The sequence below is a fragment of the Lutra lutra genome, chromosome 10 (genome assembly GCF_902655055.1).
Source record: "Lutra lutra chromosome 10, mLutLut1.2, whole genome shotgun sequence".
NCBI classification, from domain to species: domain Eukaryota; kingdom Metazoa; phylum Chordata; class Mammalia; order Carnivora; family Mustelidae; genus Lutra; species Lutra lutra.
In genome coordinates this window covers 14,136,984-14,159,611 of record NC_062287.1, presented here as the reverse complement: position 1 = coordinate 14,159,611, position 22,628 = coordinate 14,136,984, and the positions used below count along the sequence as shown (strand labels likewise).

The 22,628-nt window shown below is 53.8% G+C and overlaps 1 protein-coding gene across 5 annotated transcripts in view; it reads left to right on the top strand.

Annotated features, from left to right (window-relative positions):
• Positions 1–22,057, top strand: part of TMPRSS13 (transmembrane serine protease 13) — a 28,678-nt gene extending 6,621 nt beyond the window's left edge. For 2 of the 5 annotated variants that reach the window (XM_047693386.1, XM_047693390.1), the window contains exons 2-14: positions 4,705–4,969; positions 5,946–6,050; positions 8,230–8,268; positions 8,364–8,486; positions 9,198–9,327; positions 11,073–11,165; positions 12,177–12,220; positions 13,405–13,567; positions 14,376–14,548; positions 17,123–17,221; positions 19,511–19,653; positions 19,793–19,945; positions 20,624–22,057. In XM_047693386.1, coding sequence (XP_047549342.1) covers positions 4,705–4,969; positions 5,946–6,050; positions 8,230–8,268; positions 8,364–8,486; positions 9,198–9,327; positions 11,073–11,165; positions 12,177–12,220; positions 13,405–13,567; positions 14,376–14,548; positions 17,123–17,221; positions 19,511–19,653; positions 19,793–19,945; positions 20,624–20,650 — 1,557 coding nt within the window. In that variant the 3' untranslated portion in view covers positions 20,651–22,057. Of the gene's footprint in view, positions 1–4,704; positions 4,970–5,945; positions 6,051–8,229; positions 8,269–8,363; positions 8,487–9,197; positions 9,328–11,072; positions 11,166–12,176; positions 12,221–13,404; positions 13,568–14,375; positions 14,549–17,110; positions 17,222–19,510; positions 19,654–19,792; positions 19,946–20,623 lie in introns of all 5 variants that reach the window. The other 3 variants (XM_047693385.1, XM_047693389.1, XM_047693388.1) reach the window with 3 other exon arrangements.
• The last annotated feature ends 571 nt before the right edge of the window (positions 22,058–22,628 follow it).

Sequence of the window (22,628 nt, the reverse complement as noted above, 5' to 3'; positions counted from 1 at the left end):
CCCGTCCATCCTGCTGGGGTTCATGGTTCCCCTAGCCTTGCGGTCAGGCCTCTTCTCTTGCCCTGGCCTTGGGGCCCAAATCTTGTCTGTAACACAAGAGTGCTTGCTCTATGGAGACCAGGCCCTGCACAGCCTCCAGCTCTTTCTTGGATATGGCCCTGTCTACCCCAATGCCTTGCCTCCCCTGTGCATCCACAGCCCCCTCCCCAGCCCTGGGAAGACTTGACACGGGTTGAGTCTTGGAGGTAGCACCTTTAGAGTCTGTCTGGGGACTTACCCCTTTCATACCCAACATGAGTCCCACTTTACATTGCCCCATCTCCCTCTAGACTCAGAAGAGGGACCCAGGGGCTTCTTCTGCCTGGACCCCAGCTGACCTCCCCAGACACCCTCCTCCCTGCTTCCTATAGGCCAAGGCCATGGGTGGGCACATTGGGAACTATGTACAGGTGGAACCAGCATTAGGGAGAGGGCTGAGCAAGGTCTGGAGGCCTCCCCTCTGTCTTTCTGGCTGCCCTGAGCTTCCCACCTTGCCTGCCCCTCACCAGCTACCCCTCTGTTCTAACTCCCTCCCACTGTTCCTACCTTCCCCTAGCCTTTCCACCATCTCCCTTGGGGCCTCTGCCTGCTGTGGACCCCTTTGTTCCTGCCACAGTGAAGCAGTACCAGGACCAGGGCCATGGAGCCCTGCTCTGGTGGGGACAGCCTGAGCTCTTGAATGTGAATCAGAAGGTTGTGTTAAGTCCCTACAAGCCTGCCAATCAGTTCAGGGGCTCTGGGCATGCTGTTTAGTCCTCTGCACCCTGGTTTCCTCAAGGAGAGGTTGGGGGTCATAGTTCCTTCCATCCTTGATAGCGCGGCCCTGGGAGAACCACAGGAAATAATGGGTATGGAAGCTCTTTGCATGCTGTCAGCCTCAAGGAAGTGAAGAAGGTTACTGGGGACTCTCGTGATACTGTGGGTCCAGACTCTACTTGCTCCTAGGAGGCCTGATCAGGATACAAGCCCTGTCACTCAGCCCCAAGAGGTGAGTTTGGCATGTTCTTAACCTCCCAGGGCCTCAGTTTCAAAATCTATAAAATGGGACTGATAGTACCAGCCATAGAGGCCTGTGATGAGTTTGAAACGGGATCAAGCTAAGTGCCTAATGGGCTACCACCTTTCACACACATTCATAGATATGTGTGTGTGTGTGTGTGTGTGTGTGTGTGTGTGTGTGTGTGTGTGTGTGACACACATTCATAGACCAGGCTCTTCTGTGTTTATTCTGCAGTTATGGGGAAAGGAGGCAAGGTCAGTCCCATCTTACATGAATGGAGACAGACTAAAGTATTCCCTTACTTGCCCAGGGCAGTGCATTCAGAAATGGATGCAGTCATATTTGAACACAGTTTTTTCTACTTCAACACCCACTGTCACAGCTCATGGTCACCAAGCCCTTCCTGTACATATAGCATCTTTTACTACGCTGCTAGGAAGCAGGGCGATTGGTTCACCTTACAGATAAGGAAATGGAGGCATAAAGAGGTGGAGTCTCTGGCCCAGAGTCTCCTGCTGAAGAGTGTGTGAGCCTGGCATGCTGCCTCTCCTGTTCCCAGACTCCACCAGGTCCTGGCAGGCCCCAGGACCCACCTGTGATGCCCATGAGAAAGTTCCATAAGACCGAGATCACTGTAGAACCATTGTCCCCACCGCCAGGCTCCCCAGGGTGCTCCCAACCCGCCAGGCCCCAGGTCCCAGTTCTCAGGCCGTGTCACAAATGCAGAATGAGCACTGGAGTACAGGGGCCTGGAGAAGACTGTGGCAGGGCTTCTTGCTGCCGACCTCAGAGGGCAGGGGACTCAGACACACGCAGGCTTGGGGCAGCATCCCGAGTGTGGGATTCTGGGCAATCTGAGACCTGAGACTTGGTTTCCTCATCTGTAAAACAGGCTTCTAAAAACACCAAACTCGGGTGCCTGGGTGGCTCAGTTGGTGAAGTGACTGCCTTCGGCTCAGGTCATGATTCTGGAGTCCCGGATCGAGTCTGGCACTGGGCTTCCTGCTCAGTGGGGAGTCTGCTTCTCCCTCTGACCCTCCCCACCTTCATTCTCTCTCTCAAATAAATAAATAAATAGAATCTTTAAGTAAATAAATAAATACACCAAACTCTCAGGTTTGGAGTGAGGACCTCATGAAACCACAGACGTGAAGTTTATTGTAAATTCTCAAGTGCCGTACCTTGTGAACTGGTATGTGAATTATTATTTGAAGGTATCCTGTAGTGGGAGTGTGCCCCCCAGGGTGGGGAAGGGTTATGGTGTGAGCACAGCAGGGAGGGAAGGCTGGCAGGCCATTTGAGGTGCCCAGTGCCAGGGTCCCGGGCAGGGGACAAGCCTTGGGCCATCATTGGCTGGAAGCACAGAGTCTACACAGCCTGGGTTTTTCGCTCTCATTGAAGGACCTTAGTCTGGCCTTTGTCCAGCACCCACTTTTCTCCCTAAGATGAGCTCCCACCACCTTTCAACCCTCTGGTCATGCCCCAGGGCTGTTAAATTTCCGGCAGGGGGGTGTTGTGTGGGCCAATGCAAAGATGGAGGGAGGCGATCATTTCCTGCCCAGATGCTTTGTGCCACACATAGGCAAAGCATTTCCCATTTTATCTCATCAAATCCTCAGGGTTATTAGTCCCATTCTATAGATTAAGAAAAAGAAAAAAGGTTAAGTGTCTTGCCGAAGGTCACACTGCTCGGTACAGGATGCAGACCCAGGTCTGCCTGACTCCGAAGCCAATGCTAGCAGCTGATGGGTGCTATATTTCCACACATCCTCACCACCTCTCCCTGCCCCCAGCCCCAGTCCTGGTCCCCTTGGAGCAACTAGGGGCTCGCCTGTCTTCACTTTAGGGGAATCTAGTCTCTAGAGGTTGGGGGTGAGAGGGGGAATCTGAGCTCTGGTTCAGCTGGGTCAGCAGCAGTGACAGCTGCCTTTCAGGTCCCTAATCACACACATGTGTGTCCCTGCTCAGCTGGCTGGGACACCTGGACCCACGTGTATTTACTCACATCCATCAAGAAACCTAGCAACTCCCTGGGATCATGGCTCCTGGTCCCAGCCGGGGGTAAGCCGAGCATGGTTAGGGACTCGAGATTCCTTCTTGAATTCATCTTGTAGCCTCCAGAACAGCGAGGAAGTGACCAAATCCATTACCTCTGACTCTTAGAAAAGGGAGTTTAAAACAATTAAAACAAAACCAAACAAGAAACCCTTGCCTGGTAGGGATGATAGTGTTGACTTGGGCTGATGTTCAAATGAGGAGGACTTTTTCTTACCTGCTTTGCTTACTAATAATGTCCAGTGTTAGCACAGGGGCAGGGGAGGGATGGAAACCAATGCCAGGGGTCCAGAGCCTGTGTCCTCCACAAAGCCCTGCCGACCATGCCCCCAGCATGGGGTCCCCAGCACAGGTGAGCCGCCCTCACCATCCCTGCTGCTCCCGTTCCCAGACTGCCCTCCTCAGGGGCCAGACAGCGCTCAGCGGAAATGATGACGAGGGTCAGATGTGGCCCTGGGGCCAGCGCATTCCCAGATCCCCCCTGCTGCCTCTGGGACTTCTGGAGGGGCCTGAAGAGGTGGAGATGGTATAAGGGGCCAGAAGGCAGTGACAGGGCCTGGGAAGCCCCACCAGACTTCCTGCCCGCCCTGACTGCCCACTGGCTCTCTCTTAGGTGTAAAGCACCCCAAAAGCTCCACTTGCCAGGAAGGAACTTATCAGCATTCACAGATTGCCTAGTAAGGCCAGCTGCTGCGTTATCAACTGCGTCCCTCCTCAGAGAGGCAGCAAAGCCTCGTGGTTGAGCTGCTCCCTGAGCCCGGCTTTCTGGACTCACACTCTGGCCCTGCCCCTTTCCAGCTCTGCTTCCGTCTCCCGTGTGCAAAATGGGAGTGATTCTGTCCTGAGGACTAAGTGGGTGAATACATATAAAGCTCTCGGAGCATGTGAAGTCCTCTCTAAGCACCCACGGGAGTGCTGAATCGATGTGAGCGGACCACTCCTCCCTCAGCCGAGTTGGGTTAAGGATCTTGCCCAAGAGTGGTGCGCTCCTACCCCACCCGTACCTTCTTCTGATTTTGCCTCTCCAGTTGCCCCGGTGCACTGGTGAGCAAATGCACGTGCGTGTGTGCAGGTGCACAAGTGAGCGAGACAAGTCTGGTGTTACTGAGAATGGTGGGCTGCAAGGCAGGTCAGGGCTCTTCTTAAGCAGAGCTAGTCACCCTTGAACGACAGCTCGTAGTAAGAATGGCGTTTTAGAAGTCTGGTGCACAGAAGAGGAAAGGGCTGTGGTGTGGGGGGAGTGGGAGTGAAAGGGCCATCACTTCTGCCTCTGGGGATCACATCTCCTTGAGCCACCCTCAGAGGGCAGGTCCTTAGACACATGTAGCCAAAGCAAGGGCCCCCCAAGCCCCAGGCAGATGGCCCATTGCCCTCTGCCCACCTCCACAGGTCCCCGTGATAGGGAGAGACCATGGGGAGCTGGGGGCGGGGCAGGCTCTTCGAACCGGTGCTGCACCCCAGGACACTCTCTTCTCACATGCTTGGGGGGCGGGCTTTGTTCCCCACCTAGCTGCTTGCCCCAGGGCAAGTATCTCTTGGCTCAGCAGGGCTGACAGCTGGGTGCGTTCTCAGGGGAGCAGCCTGAGGGATGCCCTTCACTCTGCTTTCAGAATGCTTCCCCGGCAAGGACATCTCCAGCCCGGGCATCTCCAGCCCGGGCATCTCCAGCCGGCACGTCCCCAGCCCTGGTGTCTCCAGCTGGCACGCCCCCGGCCCGGGCGTCCCCTTCCAGGTCATCATCTGCCAGGTCAGCCTCCACGACATCCTCTCCGACAAGAGTATATCTTGTTAGAGCAACACCAGTGGGCGCCGTGCCCATCCGGACATCTCCTGCCAGGTCAGCACCAGCCACGAGGACCACTGGGGAGAGCCCAGGTAAGGGGGGACACTTCAGGGAAAAAAATGCAAAAAAAGCAAGAGGAGCAGGGAGGCAGGGGAGTAGTCAGGGGCAGGCAGTGGGGGGCCTGGGGAGGTGGGGGCAGAAAGGGGTCATTCCATGTAAACCCAAGACAGTGGAAAATTGGAGCCAGGGGCGTAGGGGAGAAGGAACCAGGACCAACCCAGCAGCTGTAACTTTGGAGGCTGCACAGTGTGGGTCAGAGTTCAGATTTCGAGAGCGAGGACTCTGGTTGGGGACTGGGGTTCTTTCCTTAGGCTGCCCCACAGGTCTGCTGGGAGGCCCGGGTCTGCCTTGGAGCAGGGTCCTGATTGATCATGGACCCATCTATGGGAGGAAATGGAGGAAATGGATTCTGACCAGGCACTCTCGGGCCCCATCTTTCCAAACTGGCTTATCTGGTTCAGGGGCTGGAAATCAGAGCTGCCAGCTGGGCCTTGGGGCTGGCTCTGCCCCTAACAAGACAGTGTGTCTGTCCATCCCAGCGTTGCCTCATCCAGTTGTAGACTTCAGACCGTCCCCACCATCCCATGCTTGGGGCCCCTCTCCCAGTCTTGCCCTCTCCGGCTGGTGAGGCACTCTGGTGTGGTGGCCTTTGGAATGAGACACACTTCATTTGACTGCCTGCTCTCCTGTTCACTCGCCAAGTAACCTCGAGCAAGTTCTTTCACTTTCATTAGTCTCAGTTTCCTCATCTATAAAATAAGCACGATAACACCCAGCTCACATGATTGCCGTGAGAATTCCCTACGAGAGCACTTGCCAGTGCCTGGCTGGCCCATAGGAGATGCTCCGTTAAAGCAAGCTGTCTGTATCTGGTGGGGTGGGGTCATATTCTGGAGTGGGGAGGTCCCCACGGGCCCCTTCTGGGCCAGCCTGTTCCCTTCCCCTCCTCCCCTGCCCCGGACCCCTCTCCAGCAACCTTACCCTCCCCTGGTGCTGCCCCACTCCTAGGTATCAACCTGCCCAAGTTCACCTGGCAGGAGGGCCGGAAGCGGCTGCCGCTCATCGGATGTGTCCTCCTCCTCATCGCCCTCGTGGTGTCCCTCATCATTCTCCGTGAGTTTAACAGAAGGAGCAGGGGCAGGCTCCGGTCATGGTCGGGAGGAATGGGGTCCGCTGATGGGGGCACGCTACAGGGAGACGGGAGAGGGGAACACACACGCAGCTGGCTACCCTGCCCCACTCCTGCAAAAGGCTGTGGGCCACGGTGCCTCCAGGCCCCTTTGAGGCTGCTGGGTTAGGGGGAACCGGGCTTGGGCCTCATCCTCGCTCCTTCCTGTGCGTCTTGCTTGGGAGAGTTAGCTAACCACTCTGAGCTCCGTTTCTGCATCTTCTAATGGGATTCAGTTCCTTCAGTGCACTTGACTTACTACCAGCCCCGTCAGCACTCATAAAGATGTCACTGGGTTTGGAGCCATAAATGACAGAATGGCCCAGGGCCCAGCACAAAAATCTCTAAATGCTACTTATTTTTTAAAAAAACATATAAAGATGGATTAAGGAAAGTCTCTTGGGCATTTTGGACAATAGGATAGAGTGTTCTGGGGTTCGGCACGGGCCCAGCACAGTGGGGAACCTCAGAAGGGGGCAGAAGGGGAGCACACCTCCAGCCACCCTGTCCTCGGAGAGATTCCGATCTCCTTAGGGACCTGGCTGGCAATAATTAAGGCCAGATGGGACCATCAGGAAGAGGTGACAGCTGTGTGGGCCAGGGTGGTAGGGGACAGCTCAGAAAGGTCCAGGAGACAGGCTGGAGGAGGAGACAGCATGTGGATAGGGTGTCTGAGTGGAATGAGCTCCTGCAGGAAATGTTGGGGCAGGTGGGTGAGGTCGGTGTGGGGAGAAGGAAGGGACCTCTTGGCCAGAGAGGAAAAGAGTGTTGGGGGATCCCAGGGGGGCTGTTTGGCTGTGCATGGCCAAGCTACATGGTAGAGAGCTTTAAACACCAGGTTGGGCAGTAAGGTTTCTGATGAAGAAGTGGCACGATGTGGGGAGAAGCCAGGTGGGTGACCATGTGGAAACCCAGGCTGGCCAGGCTGCTCCAGGAAGAGGATGGCACGGGAGGAGGTAGTGTGCTGGTTAAGGGCATGGCCCCCTGGAGCCTCCTGGCTCTGCTACTTGCCACCTGGGGGACTGCAGCAAATTAATTAACTTCCCCAGCCTCGGTGTCCCCACCTGCCTGACAAGGTGATGGCATCATTGTCATGCTCATAAGGGCGTCCTCAGCACGGTGCCTGCCACATGGTATGCATGTGGACCATAAGCCAGGACATGCTGCCCGGCTTCTCCTGCCCCTCCCCGACAGGGCACTGCTCTAGGGACCCCCTGGCAGTCATGGGAGAGCAGGTGGGAATGACCCATGGAGGACTGAGTTAGCATCTAAGGGCGCCCCCACCATAGAGTCACAGTGTGGTTTCACCACATGTCCTGAGGTCCACTGACCATCAGGGGGGCCCCTCCACATGTGGCCCAGCGGGCACTGGTGTCTGGGTCTGGAAGGAGCAGACACACAAGGGTGACCTTCGCCCTGGGTGACCTAGCGCATGGTAGGGCAGGCGGGAGCAGTGGGGGATCAAGCTGAGGATGAGGGGCAGGGTGAGGAGTTAAAACTCAGGTTTCTTGGGCACCCAAGGGAAGATGTCTCCAGGCAGGAGGGATGGGATCCCTAGTTTGAGGAGAGGTCAGTGTTCCAGACGCAGGGAGTCATGAGGCTGACTTTCATAGTTTGCAAAGCTTGTACATTTGGGAATCAGCCATCTAGATTTGCTCTTTGAGAGGAAAGACATTTATAAAGACAAGTAATGGGGCAGGAGCTGATCGAAGGAGACATCCCTTGTGTAGGGGAGGGGAAGGAGAAGGAAAATCCAGGAGATTTGAGACCGAAGGAACAGCTTTCGAGCAGACAGCATGGGGAGTGCTTGTGTGTCTGGACGGCGGAGACAAATTTCTCTGCTATGACCTGCAGAGCACAGAGAAGAAGGGATATGCCAGAGGGGCTCTGAGAGGGGGCTCTGGGATTCTGGAGGAGGGCTTTCTCTGGTTGCCAATCTGGCCCATGTAGGGCACGGGAGCTCCCAAGCCGTACCCACCTCCACCTTTCCCTCCTTTGTTGTCCCTCCCTCTCTTTCTCTCTCTCTCTCTGGGTGGCTGCTCGAATCCGCCTGGTGCTGCCCTGCTTGCAGGAGCTTTCCGGAGCATTCTGGAGCATTTCTGAGCAGCCTTTTTCTCCATACAGATGGGGGAAGAGAGCCCCAGAGTCCAAGAGGGATTGCAGGTCGGTGTCTCAGAACCCCCAGGGCCTCGGGCTGCTCAGTGTCTTGTCCACCTGGGGTTGGCAGTGACCCGGCTGTCTGCTTCGTTGTCTTCCAGTCTATTTCTGGCGGGGCCACACAGGGATCAAGTACAAGGAACCAGTGGAGAGCTGCCCCATCCATGCTGTGCGCTGTGATGGGATCGTGGACTGTAAACTGCGGAGTGATGAGCTGGGCTGCGGTAAGGGTGCTGGGCATGGGTGCATGTGTGCCTGAGTGTGTGTGTGTGTGTGTGTGTGTGTGTGTGTGTGTGCATGCACTCTGATGACTGGTGACTGCAAACTGCATATCAGCTCAAATTGGAGGCAATGCACAGAGAGTCGGAAGACCTGGGTTCTAGTGATAGTAGAATTGGGTCTGAAACCTGGCTTTGAGTGCTGTGTGACTCAGGCAAGTCACTTACCATCTCTGGGCTTCATTTCCCTAAGTTGTGAAATGAGGGAACTGGACAAGATTAGTGGTTCTTAGAATCTGCCCACTCCCAAGTAGCAGGTAAAATAGAGCTACTCCAGCTGGAGGCCGATGTGGGGTCCAGAGCTGCCCTCAGATCACAGGCCTTATTACCCTTGCCACTCTCTTGTTCGGGCATGCCGCTGCCCTCTTGGGGCAAAGGCTCCTGGCAGTGCTCAGCCCTTTTCCCAGCACTGGTCCCCTGGGTCCTGTTGCAGAGAGAGCTCTCTGCCCTGCCCCGGCCCCTACCTTGGCTCTGCCTTTACTGAGTGTCCTGGGCTCCTGAGCCCTGGCCTGTGGTCATTACCTCCTGGCTCTGGCTCCCAGATGTTCCCCAGGCCATAGCGAGGAGCCCCAGGACAAGAGCATCTCAGAGCCCAACTCAGACATTCCTCAAGAACCGGGTGCTGAGAGCCCGCTCTGCCCTTTTCCTGCCCGGCAGTGAGGTTTGACTGGGACAAGTCTCTGCTTAAAGTCTACTCCGGGTCCTCCCATCAGTGGCTCCCCATCTGCAGTGACAGCTGGAATGACTCCTACTCAGAGAAGACCTGCCAGCAGCTGGGTTTCATAAGGTAAATATCCCCCCAGGGGTCCCAGGTTCAGAGACATCCTGGGTTCTCTGCAAGGGCCCCTCAGGCTCACTGTGGGCAACTCACAGAGAAGAGTCTTGAGGACCAGGGCTGAGGGCACTAGCTCGGGACACTCCTGCATCATTCAAAGGAACAGTGGCCCTGGGTGCCCAAGTCTGGGGGCAAGTTGTTCCCATGAGGCCAAAGTCATGATGTGGAGATCTGTCGTAGGACCTGACACTACCGTATGTTCTCTGCATCGAAGTGGCCCTGTGTCCGTGGTCACGGTTCATGGTCACGGCGGCCTGGCAAGGGGGGTAAGGCTTTGAGCACTCCAGCCCAGGAACCAGAGGCTCAGGCTCTGCACTCCAGCAGTTGTGGCTTGAGCTGAAACTCATCAAGGCGGGGAGGAGATGGGCAGGTGTGGCCAGGTGAAGTCTTAAGAATCTTCTTGGCTCTAAAGATTTCACACCAAAGCAGGTGCTCGTGAGCAGGGTTAGGACAACCTTCCCACTTGATGGAGTCCCCCCTTCTTCCCTTTATTTCTAGGCCACATAGCGAACTCCATCTTCCTTCTTGGTCCGAGTATTGGGGTTCACCAATATGTGTGGGGTTGTGGGGGGAAGGGTTTCAGCTGTCACTGTGGACTCTCTGTGGAAGAAGCGCCTTGAAACCCAAGGCTGGGAGGCCAGGACTTAGAAAGCCTGTCCTCTCCCTTCCCTCAGCCTTAGAGTTCCGATCTGTGAGAGGGAAATCCGGGGGATGTGGCTGGAAGACGGACATCTTTAATTATCGAGTTGTACGACCTTATGCAAATCAGAACCTCCCTTGGGCTTCAGTAGATGGTGTCGCTTATTCCAAACACATAATTGAGATTTGATGCGTGCCAGAGACCACGGGTACCCCGACAAGATCCCTGCCCTTCCAGAACCTCCGGTACGGTGTGGGGGAGAGAGGCTTAAATCAATAACCATAGCATAATGCTATGCGTAATGGTAAGCACTATGGGTACGCAACGGAGAGGGAGCCTGACCGCACCTGGTGGAGAGCAGGGAACAGAGGACCCCCCCAGGGAGAGGAACAGCATGTGCAAAAGACGCACTCTCATTCAGGGGTGCACCATGTTCCAGAAATGCACAGAAGTGCCACGCAGATTGTGGTCCACGGATCTCCCACATCAGAATCACCTGGGGGGGGTTGTTAAAATCAGAATCTGTGGATTAAGGTTTAAAACCTGCTTAACAAATGTCCTGAGGTGATTCTTAGGTACACTGTGGCCTGAGGTCCAGTAAGCGAGTACCAGGTTCTCAGATTTTCATGTGCAAAGCAGTAAGATGGGGATCTTTAAAAGGCAAAGTCTAGCTCAGCAGCTTTGGGGTGCTGCTGTGGTGCATGGATCACAGCTTGGCCAGAAAAGGGCCCGGCTAGTGTTTCTTGAATTTGCATGCGTATCAGAATCCCCCAGAGAGCCCGCTAAAACATAGAACTGGAGTTCCTGATTCAGTAGGTCTAGGGTTAAGAGGACCCAATAATTTGCATTTCTAACAAGTTCGCAGAGGTGTTCATGCCACATCTCCTGGGCTGGTGCACAGGGCTGGGGGGGGGGGGGGACAGTGGTGGAATGTGTGGGTGGAGGCAGGGTGTGCTGGGCCTTACCGGACCCTGGCCTCTGCCAGCAAAACTCTAATGTCAGCTGGGGCACCGGGAGTGGGGGCAGGCTCATTCTTCTTTCCCACCCCTCCTTATAGTGCTTACCGGACGACCGAGGTGGCCCACAGGAATCTTGCCAGCAGCTTCTCCATCTCCAAATACAACTCCACCCTCCAGGAAAGCCTCTACAGGTGTGGTGGTGTGGGCCAGGCTGCCTGCCTATGAGCAGGGAAAAATGGGGGAGTGCTTTGAGTCAGGGAGTCCCTCTCCTTTGGCCTTTTTGAGACCCAGCCTCCAGGAGTCCATCGTGAATGTCCTGAGCATCCCCGAAACAGTCCTCATTTGCCACCTGTCTCCTGACTTGAAAGTTATTGAAGTGTGGTGCAGAGAGAACCTCAAGCTCAGGGGAGCCCCAAACATTCATCTGTTTATTAGAGACTGTGAATAAACCTTGGGGCCACCAGTCTGCTGGGTGTTTGGACTGAGAGCCACTGTAGGGATTGGGCTTGGAGTGGGGAGGGAGAAACATCACTGGGGTCATGGGGGGGGGGAACAGGAGCAGGAGAGGGCCAGGTGCATGTGGCCAGGGACAGGGAGGCCCGGCTGGGAGGCCCTGGCCCCCTCCTGGGCCCTGCCATCTGTCATCTCTGCAGTGCAGACCCGCCCTTGTCCCAATCCCACTCAGGGGAAGGTTGAAGGGTGCTCCACCAGCTAGTGGTGTTTACCTTGGGGAGGGAAAGAAGAAGCCAGGCTTCCAGAGAAAAAGGGACAGGTTGGAGAGGGAAGAGAAGAGAATGAGCTGTAGCCTGGATGCCTGCTTTGTGCTAGGTGTTTTGCAAGCTACATTGCCCATGGAGCATTGAGGAACTGGCCGAGGAGAGTCAGGCCACCTGTTCAGCTGTGGAAAGATGCAGGGACAATGAAGTCATGAGTTCAAAGGACATGGATCTACCCAATGCGTGCAATCTCCCATAAGAAAACTGAGGGGTGGGGATGGCGACAAGAGTGGGGATGATTTGCACTGAGCCATTCCCATTCCTGGAGAAAGCACTGGAAGAGTCTGTCTCTCTGGGAGGGAGATCAGAACCTCTATCTTATGCAAAGGAAATGGGATAGGAAGTTAGAAGGAGTCAATCAGGGAAGGCTTTTTGGAGGAGGTATCTAAAGTGCCCTTTTCCCATCTTCTGTGTCCCTTTGTGCAGGTCTGAATGCCCTTCCCAGCAGTATGTCTCTCTCCAGTGTTCCCGTAAGAAGATGCTCTTCCTCCTGACTGTGGCCTGTGTGGGGTGGGAGTCAGGGAGCAGAGACATGGGACCCCTCTGGGGGAGATGGCCAGCCCTGGGGGTCCCAACAGGAAGATGGTCTTAAGCAGCAGGCCTGCTTCAGGGCTGAGGTCCCTGTAAGGCACTGGGACAGTCTCAGAGTAGCATTTCTCCTTCTCCTGACTCTGCTCAGCCCAGCAACCTTGTTTATAAAGGGGAAGCCCTTCAAATCTCATGGATTCTGGGAGGTGGAGAGGACTGGAGGGCTAGTCTGGATCAACTTAACGCTCCTGTATCAACAGATGTGGAACTAGATCTAGGGCCAACATTTACTGAGTACATTCTACTCTTATTCACTCTTGATAAATAATTGCATTTCATTCTCATGAGGCAGGGCCATTACTGTCCACTTACTGATAAGAGACTGGCATATTTGTCACACTGCTGGTAGGTTAGGAGCTGGTATCTGACCTTGGGTCTGACCCCAAAACCCAAGCTGTTAAGCAGCCTGTATACATGTGCTGTGTTCTCAGTAATGACCAGGTGGGCGTGCTCCCCTGAGTGGGCGGGCACAGGGCTTTAGACAGAGGGCCCACCCTTCAGACCACTACTGGTTCTTCATTCTCTTCTGCTTTATAGAGAAAAGGAAACATGTCCTAACAGATTCCAAGGACTGTCCTCCTTGTCCACAATTTTGGGGAGATGACTCCAGAACATGGTTGGGAATGTTCCTGTGGGGGTACATACAGGGTCCCCAGTAGCATTAAATGACCCCCTGGGGAATCATATGGGCACAGACCCACCTGCACAGCACGGCAGCCCTGGGATTTGCCATCATGACCTTGATGCTTGGCATAGTCCCCCAACTTCAGACACTTTAATGAGCATTTGTCATCGTTAAGGAAAGAATGAATGAGTGGGAGGAAAGAGGAACTTGCCTGGGATGAAACTCCCCACTGGGTGATCCCAGCAGTCTAATCCTCCCCATGGAAGCTCTGCTTTGGCAGGAAACAGCTGGGCCACATCAGATTAAGTGAGCAAAGCTGTGTCCATGGGCGGGCATGTGCCCTCAGGATGGGGCTGCCTGAGCCTGCCCTGGGTCCAGGGAGCACGGGAGCCATTCTGAGAGCAGCAAAGGTCACGGTTCCTCACTTCTGCTTCTCCCCAGACTGTGGACTAAGGGCCATGACGGGGAGGATCGTGGGAGGGGCGCTGGCCCCAGAGAGCAAGTGGCCTTGGCAAGTGAGCCTGCACTACGGCACCACTCACATTTGTGGGGGCACGCTGATCGACGCCCAGTGGGTGCTCACCGCTGCCCACTGCTTCTTTGTGTGAGTGCCCGAGGGGCGGGGAGCACCAGGGAGGGCTGATGGCAGATGGACTTGTCTCTCCACAGAGAGGGCTTCGGTCATGAGCCCAGGCCCCCAGCCTCAGGACCATGATCTGCAGTTACTGTTTGGTCCTGAGACTGGACGTTGGGGCTACTTGCTCTGAGTGCAGCCCAGAATGAGAAAATAACCTGGATGGCCTAGAGGGAGGGTGAGGCAGGCAGGAAAAAAGGGCTTAGAACCGGGTAAAATAAAAAGGCTTTGGATTTGTTACCACTTCCTGCAACAGGAACTTCTGGGGAAGCAGCCTGAGGAACAGAAATGCTATCCCAGGGAATCAGGAATGGAGGGATAGGGGTCGTGGGGAGGGCGGTGCTGTGAGCTTCTGACCCGTCACCAGCCAGCCTAGGCCCCTGGAGCTGGGGGGCAGGAAAGCGCGCTGAGGATAAGGTGTCAGGGGCACTAGCTTCCCCAGGAGGGAGTGAGTCTCTGGCAGGTCACTTTGTCCTGTCTACAGCTCCATTTCTGCTGACTTGTCCTGTCCACCTTACAGGAAGCTTAGTGGCATGCAGAAGAGACAGTGGGGGTCATGAGGTGCTGGGTGGCCAGTTAAGGACCGGCTTTTGGAGAAAAGCGGGGGGGCTTGTTTTTGAGTCCTGGGCGAAGATGGAGGGCTCCCTTTTGAGGTCATTTCGTCCATCCCCCTGCCTGTAAGCTGGTGCTACGGCTGCAGCTCCCTGTGCATAGCAGACACTGCCAGGGGGCTCTGCCAGACAAGGAGCTGGACCATGCTCCCTTGTGGCTCTTGCAGGACCCGGGAGAAGGTTCTGGAGGGCTGGAAGGTCTACGCAGGCACCAGCAACCTGCTCCGGCTGCCTGAAGCAGCCTCCATCTCCCAGATCATCATCAACGGCAACTACACGGACGAGGAAGACGACTATGACATTGCCCTCATGCGGCTCTCCAAGCCCCTGACCCTGTCTGGTGAGTTCACAGCCACGCCCGATTTTCCAGCAGCCCTCAGAGCCCAGCCTTGCCACGCCCATAGGCTCTCTTGGGTCCCAGAGCCTCAGCACGGTGGAAGCCAAAGGCTCTTAGGAATCATTTAATGGAACACTTCTACTTTACCATTGGGGAAACTGAGGCTCAGAGGTTGGACATAAGGTTGTGCCAAATGACACATCTTACATTGCAAGTTGATGACAGAGATAAGGCTTGGGTACTGGTCTTAACCAATATGAATAGATTGAATTGTTCCACGCATATTTATTGAGCACTTAACAGGGGCCAGGCACTGCGACAGGCAATTTACAGCTGCGGTATCATTTACTCTTCCCAACCTATCCTAGAGCAGGTACTATTATTAGCTTCATTTTATACTTGAGGACATGGAGCCTCAGGGAAGGAAAATTACCCAAGGCCAGAGTCCTAAGTGGCCGCCCGCTCCAGGATGGGATCCAGGCGGGTCTGCCTCCTGAGTAAAGCTCTTCGTGCTGGCAAATTGGGATCACTGCAGTTGGGAGCACAACACGAGCACATACGCAGACAGTGGACTACCACGAGGTTGGCCACAGGACGGAAATGCTAGGGGAGTTGTCGGGAGATCAAAGGTTTCATCTATGAATTCACTTACTCATGTGCGCGCTTATCAAATACTTAGCGTGTGTCTATGCTGCGCGCTCTCCAGTTGAAATTGCAAATAGAACGAAATGGGTGATGCGCAGCCAGTAGAGGCCAGTGACTCCATGGTGGGGACAGCTGGGGGAGCCGATGTGGCACGAGTGGGGCTTCTCTGGAGAAGGATCTCTAAGGTGGACTGGGCTTTCTGGGCTCTCTGGTTAGTCCAGACTTTCTCGTGCTCTGAGCCTGTGAGCTGGTCTTTCGGGGCATATTAATAACAGAGGCGGTGTCAGTCCTGAGTCAGACACTAGGTCATCAGAGTGGGGGGAGGAGGAGGAAACTGCCTAAGCACGGTTGGGCGGGGCTGACCCAGGGCCACGCCCACCCAGAGCCACTCCCACCAGCGGGCCAGTCTCCTCCACTGTAGCCTACCAGCCCATTTTGTGGTGAGGGGCGATCTTCCGCGTATGCCTTACCCCTCATGCTCACCTAAGAGGGGCAGTTAGTCTGCAGGACCAGAACAGGCCTTTCCAACCTTGCCAAACCCAGACTCCATTTCGCTAAGCATCCAGATCTCCCACCACCCCAACCCCCCTTAATGTTATTTGGAATTCCAAATCAAATTAAGTAATCTGTAAAACCAAATAAAAGCTATTATAACATTGTGTATGGTTTTCAGACTATGGCAGTGCCTCTCCAGACTCATAGGCCCCTGGGCAGGAAGCACACCTCTAGACTGAGAATTACAGTTTAGATTTATATAGTCCTGTGGTCAGACCAGGTGCCCTTATTTTTGGTTTAGAAATCAGGGTAGATTTTCTTAAACTCCTTTGGCAGGCCAAGCACTTTCAAGTCACAGTTCTATCGAAGAAAACTTGTGAAAACTCACTGATAAAGTTAATTCCCCCATAAAAATGAATGGAGGATAGAACCATGTTACATTTTTTTTTAAAGACCCTATATCTTAAAAATGGGCATATATTTTAAGAAATTATGTTTTGCATTTATTGGTTAATAATTGATGCCATGCCTTCATTTCTTTTTTGTTTACTCTCTAGCAGACAAATGTGTTAGACCCCGATACTTAAAGCCCAATTTATAGGAGAAGAATCCAGTGTTCATTCCCTCCCCCACACTCCCGTCCTCTGTGTCACTCCTTCCTTTCTTCCTTTCTTTGTTTGTTGAGTACTTTGTATGTGTCAGGTGTACTTTGTATGTGTTCTAGGTGAGCATAAGAAACAATTGAGAACATTGCAAACATTCTATCAGCTGGTATTTTCATCTTGCAAGATGGAGTTTGGTGGCTCACGCCCTAGCTTAAAGATCCCAGTCCTCAGAGGGGCTGTGACGTGATGCACAGCAGCACCTTCTAAATGTTTCTGAGCCTGGGAGCAAGTGAACAGTGGTTTTGTGGTCCATGTCTCTAGGGATGTGCTCTTCTCACTTGGGGAGGTTGAGCTGGAGGAAGCCCCTCAGTTGCTGACTCACCTGTGGGTACTCTCCCCAGACCTGGCTGGACACATCACTGAGAGGCCATGGTGCTAATGCCTGGGACTTGGTCTGCTGCTGCTCCCTCCTCTGACAGATGGGCATGGAGGAGGCTCAGCTGGGAAAGCCACTCATAGAAGGGAGATCCTTAGAGCCACCCCAGTATCAGCCTGGCACAGGGGAGCTTCCAAGGCATATGCTTCTGCCCACAGGGCACCCACTGAGATCAGAATGTTTGCGGGAACTCTAGCAGCAACCCAAAGGCTAGAGGGTCAAGATAAAGTGCCTGAGTTTCTTGCCTGGTCTGTTCAAGGCCCTAGAAGGTTCTGAACCATACTGGGGCAAGGAGGGAGGGTCCTAGGACCTGGATACCCCTGTCCCTCCATAGTACCATCCCAGCTGAGATCTCCAGCCTTGACCTTGCTCTGATGTCTTGAGGCCTTGTTGCAGCTCACATCCACCCTGCCTGCCTCCCTATGCACGGACAGACCTTCAGCCTCAATGAGACCTGCTGGATCACAGGTTTTGGCAAGACCAAGGAGACTGATGGTGAGAGGCAGAGTTGTTGGGCTGCGTGTGTGTGTGTACATGTGCATCTGCACAGAGTGCGTGGGGGTGATGTTGTTGGGGTATGTGGAAGAGGGCCTGTGTAGATGAGGGTTTGGGCACAGAGAGTCATGGCCTGCATGTGGATATGTGTGTTCACGTCACCCCCACACATGCCGGACCAGTTTATAGTACATCCTGTAACCCCTGTTAGAAAGTTTTGGCCCCCCAAGTATCACCCTTAACCCCTTCTCCCCATTTTTCAAATGAGGAAGCTAAAGACCTTTGGGGCTCCGTCACTTGCCCCCGGGGTCACCCTGGTAGTTTCTGATAGAACTAAGTCTAGAACAGCCTAGAATAGTCTAGAAAAGCCTAGAATAGTCTAGAACATGCCAGGCTGGTGCTATCCGCATCATACTCCACCACTTGCTCACAGAGCCTGGGTTGTTTCTTCCACTTTGGACTAACTCTTCCATGGAGAAAGCCCCCATTAAATTGCAGTTATTTTGAATTTTTTTAAAAAGTGAAAATGAAATGAGAAAAAAAAGTTTTTGTTTTTGTTTTTAGTATATGCAGCTTTAGTCAATCAAAAGAAAAAGTCCCAAATGTGCAGGTGAAAAAAATGCCAAGACACATGCTTAACTAATATCCGCCACTTTCACAGAAAACCTACCCTATAAGAATATACAAAATGTGTTTATGTACAGCTCTGTACCTAGGGGCCTATATGGTTATTTCCTCAGAACTCTTAGGTCCCACCTCCCGGAGAAGAGGCCAACACTTCATTCACATATCTTTACCAAAAAAGACTATTTGACAACAAATAGACTATTTGACTGTTGACGACACTGTACGTCCTCTATTCAGACCACGTAGGCTCTGCTTGGTCAGTTAAGATCCTCCCATCAATGCAGACAACACCAGGTACCCATGTCCTCCTACATGCAGACCCTACCAGGTGTCTGTGTCCCCCTAAGCAGCTTCACATGGAGCTCTCCTAAGTGAAATCCTGTAAACCAATCTGAGACAAATGTGTATGAATGTCTATACCTGAGCAGATGTCAAAGTAGTTGGTCTCCAGCCAAGACCACCTGGAGACCCCCTATAATCAAACATGTTCGGTCCATTGCTCACTGCACTGAGGGGGAACATATACCACAGGGAACCATGGATGTCTTAATAACAGAGTGCTAGGAAGGACTTATTGTAGGGAAGGGGGGTGGTTCAAAGAAATAGAGCATTTCTCTAGATTGGATGCTTTCGGGAAACAGGGATAATTCTTTTTTTTTTTTTTTAAGGTTTATTTATTTATTTATTTATTTGACAGAGATCACAAGTAGGCAGAGAGGCGGCGGGCGGGGGGGAGGGTAAGCAGGCTCCCTGCTGAGCAGAGAGCCCGATGCGGGGCATGATCCCAGGACCCTGAGATCATGACCTCAGCTGAAAGCAGAGGCATAACCCACTGAGCCACCCAGGCGCCCAAGCAGGGATAATTCTATGATTGAACATCCTAATAATCTCATCTAGGAGTTAAGAATAAGCAGAGTCTAAAGCTATAATCGGTGAGGAGGCATTAGCCATTCCTATTGGCTGGGAGAGGGGATGGTTGCCGTTATTTGTGGTTTGTAACCTACCTTGTTTTCATTTACCCTTAAATAAGATTACGAAGTGGAGTGGTCTTCTTTTGCCTCACTTTATCTCTATTGCAGAGTGATCCTTGCTGATGTTGGTTCTGTAGGATGGTTTATGCTTGGCCCTGGAGCATGTGGCTGGCCTCACAGAGAGCCTCTGGCCAGTTGCGGGTGTCAGGGCCTCCTTTCCCTTGCTCAGTGCAGTGGATGGTGACTAGCCTGGGAGCAGACTTGTTCTGGTCTTGGCTCCATAACTGACTGTCTGTGTGACTGTGGGCAAGTCACGCCTTTGGCCGTGAGTTCCTCCAACTGTAAATGGATTAATTATACCTTGTTAGGGCACATAGTTACTGAAAACAAATGAAATGATGTGTTTGATGGTGCTCTGCATACAGAGAAGATTTTGCAACATGAAGGCAGCCCAATAGGCTTGTGAGTTTGTGTACATGTCTGTTTCTATGTTACGTGTAGGGGGTTGTGTGTGGTGTGAGGGCGTATGTGGCCCTATGTTCTGGGTGGCCAGCCATGGGAATGGTATCCTCTGCTCCCAGGAAGCTGAGAATTTGAGTCATGGGGTGGCTGGCTAGAAGGTCATGAAGGTATCCAGATCTGGTCTGACTCCTTTCCCATCTTCTCTTTCCTCCACTCGACTTGACTGAAGAGAAGACATCCCCCTTCCTCCGAGAGGTACAGGTCAACCTCATCGACTTTAAGAAATGCAATGACTTCTTGGTCTATGACAGTTACCTTACCCCAAGGATGATGTGTGCTGGGGACCTCCGGGGAGGCAGAGACTCCTGCCAGGTGAGGGGCTCGTGTCCTGGGAGCCAGGGGCCATGGAGGAAGGCTGGGGTGGTGGTTTCAGAGTGAGAATCAGGTGCCCGCCATTTCCTGCTCAAGGACCACCTCTCCCACCCTGCTGAGATGTGTGCTCCCCCCACAGGGAGACAGCGGGGGGCCCCTGGTCTGTGAGCAGAACAACCGCTGGTATCTGGCAGGAGTCACCAGCTGGGGCACGGGCTGTGGCCAGAGAAACAAGCCCGGTGTGTACACCAAAGTGACTGAAGTCCTCCCCTGGATTTACAGCAAGATGGAGGTGAGTGCCTGCATGGGGCAGACTGGGAGCTCCCCAAAGTTGGGGTGTCTGGTAGAGGGCCCAGGCTTTCCCCAGAGTCTTAGCAAAGTTCCCCTCACTCCTCGTGTTTGGAGTTGTTCAGAAGTGTGGAAGACCGGGCCAGGATAGGAATCAAATGTTGGGCCAACCCCAGCTACCTAGGTTTCTTACCTTCTGTTTCCTTCCTCTGGAGGGATGGAAAGGGGTGGCCCCAGGCTGGGCCCCAGTGGCATGTCTTCTCCCCACAGACGGCCACGGTGTGAGTTCACACAGCTGATTGGAGCAGTGTATGAAGGAGGCCTCCCTCCTTGGCAGGGAGTTAGTCTCATGGGTATCTGGGGTACAGGGCTTCACCCCCACCTCTGCTGACCCAGAACAGCCCTACCTTCCCTGCACCTGCCATCTTAGCCCTAAAGCAGGAAAGCTATGCTCACCTTTCCTCCTCTGCCTGAGAGAGGGGAGAGCAGCACACAGAGCTTGGGTGGCTGGTCCAGAAATCCAGCCTGGTGGGTCTCTCTGCTTCCACGGTTCCTCCTCGTTGCCTCTCTCCAAGGAGCAGTGCCCAGTGACAGCTGGACTGAATGGCAGGCTCTAAACCCCACCTTCGACATATGTCTTCCTGACTCAGCCTCATCCTGTTCTCCCTGTTCTCGTCCTCAGAGGGAGGTGCACTTCCGGAAATCCTAAGCAGTTGGACTGTCCCACCTCTTGGCACTGGCCAAAGTGACTGGGCCATCGGCAGTGTCATCTAGGCTAAAGGCCACCAGGCACCTTCGTTACTCCTACCTCTACTATCTGCTGCCTCTGTGAATAGGCACGCATGTGTGTGTATGTGTGTGTACACGCGTGCACGCGTGTAGATGTTGTTACTCTCCTAAGGTCTTCAGAAACCAGAAGAGCTGTCAGCTCTTCACAAAGCCCAGGTTGGAAAGCACCTGGAGTTAATGGTTTGGGCTGTGTGGAGGTTCCTGCAGGGGTAGCCATAATGGATGGAGGTGGTGAAGCCCAAACAGGGCCCAAGAGAAGAGCCTGGAAGTCCATATTGGGCATTCTTGCTCCTCTGACCGTGACTTGGAGACGAGCCCAGACTGCGTGGTCACCGGCAGCCCCGGGGACACCCGGGTGGCAGAGGGCCTGGGCTGGCCCTGGTGGGAAGTGCCCCCTTTGGCATCACGAGCTTTCTGCTCTTTCTCAGACCTTGTGCTGGTGCCCAGAGGTGGAGGGCTGGCTGCATGCAGCGGTCCAGGCTCAGAGGCACTGGGGCAGATTTTTATTTTATTTTTATATTCAAGAAATGGAAGCAGATGCATTTTATAAAGATTCTCCAAAACTTCCAGGCGCTGGAAGCGCTAGCATCCTTCACCCCAAAGACTCCAAGGGACTTCTGGCTGTTGTGCCGTTCCAGAGTCCTGCTGAATGTTCCTGACCTCAAGGGACCGGATGGAAGGAGCCGCTTTGGGGTACTCGGTAGGGAGTCCTCATGCAGGCTGGCAAGCAAATCCCTCACAGAGAGCCACACGTGTCGCTGCATCCGAAGGCCACATCAGGGCGTGAAGAAATGGCTGCTGCTTCTCCGTGGGCGTCAGAGCCTAAGAGAGTCCAGGTGGACAGGGCCCCCTGTCCAGTGCCCTCCTGGGCCTTTTGCAGTTTCTTCTCCGCTTCTCTGCCTTTCAAATTCTCAGTTGTTTCAGAAACCGGGCATTGACCTGAACGCTGCCGTGGAGAGAGAACCATCACTGTCTCCAGACCCTCCAAACAGCCATGTTGAAGGATCTGAGATACCCTGCTCCCGTGAGCCATCAGTGTGCCTGGTTTCCATGCCAGCCAGAGGCCTGGGCCTTCCCCAGCCTCTCCTCTGGGCTACCTGTTCTTGCCCAGTCCCATTCTCCTCACCTTCCTGGGGCCTGCCTCACGGTGCTATGACTCTCAGAGGCAGGGTCCGTGCGGGTCAGCCCAGCCCAGCTCAGGCAGGCAGCAAGGCTGGACAGGGGCCGAAGGGGCTGGTTGCCTATTATCAGGGCTGGGGGTGGGGGAGGGCAATGTTCATATCTATGGCAGCCCCGGCAATGGTCTTCGGCAATAAAAGTTGTGTGACCTGAAAAATTTGTGATTTGTTGTTCTACTGATACCTTGCCCACCCCGGTGTCCAGACAGCCTCTGTTGGGGTTCTTAGGTTTGGTTCCTCAGCTGTGGGGTCTGAGTGTTTATTTAGCTCACCAGCCAGCCCCCCACCTGCCATATCAGTGCCTACTCTGTATCAGGTATTATGACAGGCTCAGGGGCACAAAGACTATGACAGTGTCCTCAGGAACTCATGATTGTGACCCAGTGTGACAGAAGCTATGACGAGTAGGGACAGCATGCATGGAAGCTACCAGTCGCACCTGGAGAGGTCAGGGAGGGCTTCACAGAGGACGGGAGGCTTGAAAGGAATCTTAAAGAGTAAGTAAAAATTCACCAAACCAAGCCAAACCAAATCAAACAACCAACCAAACAAAACCAGACAGGGATGGGTGAAGGACAATCCAGTGCTTGTCTTTTCTCCTTTTCCTTTCTTCCTCTTTCTCTACCTCTGCCTTTGCAAGCTCAGAGAAAGGCCTGGTTGTAAGAAGCTTCCTCAAGCATTTCCAACAGAATTGGATTGGTGGTCCCATCGGTTTCTGAA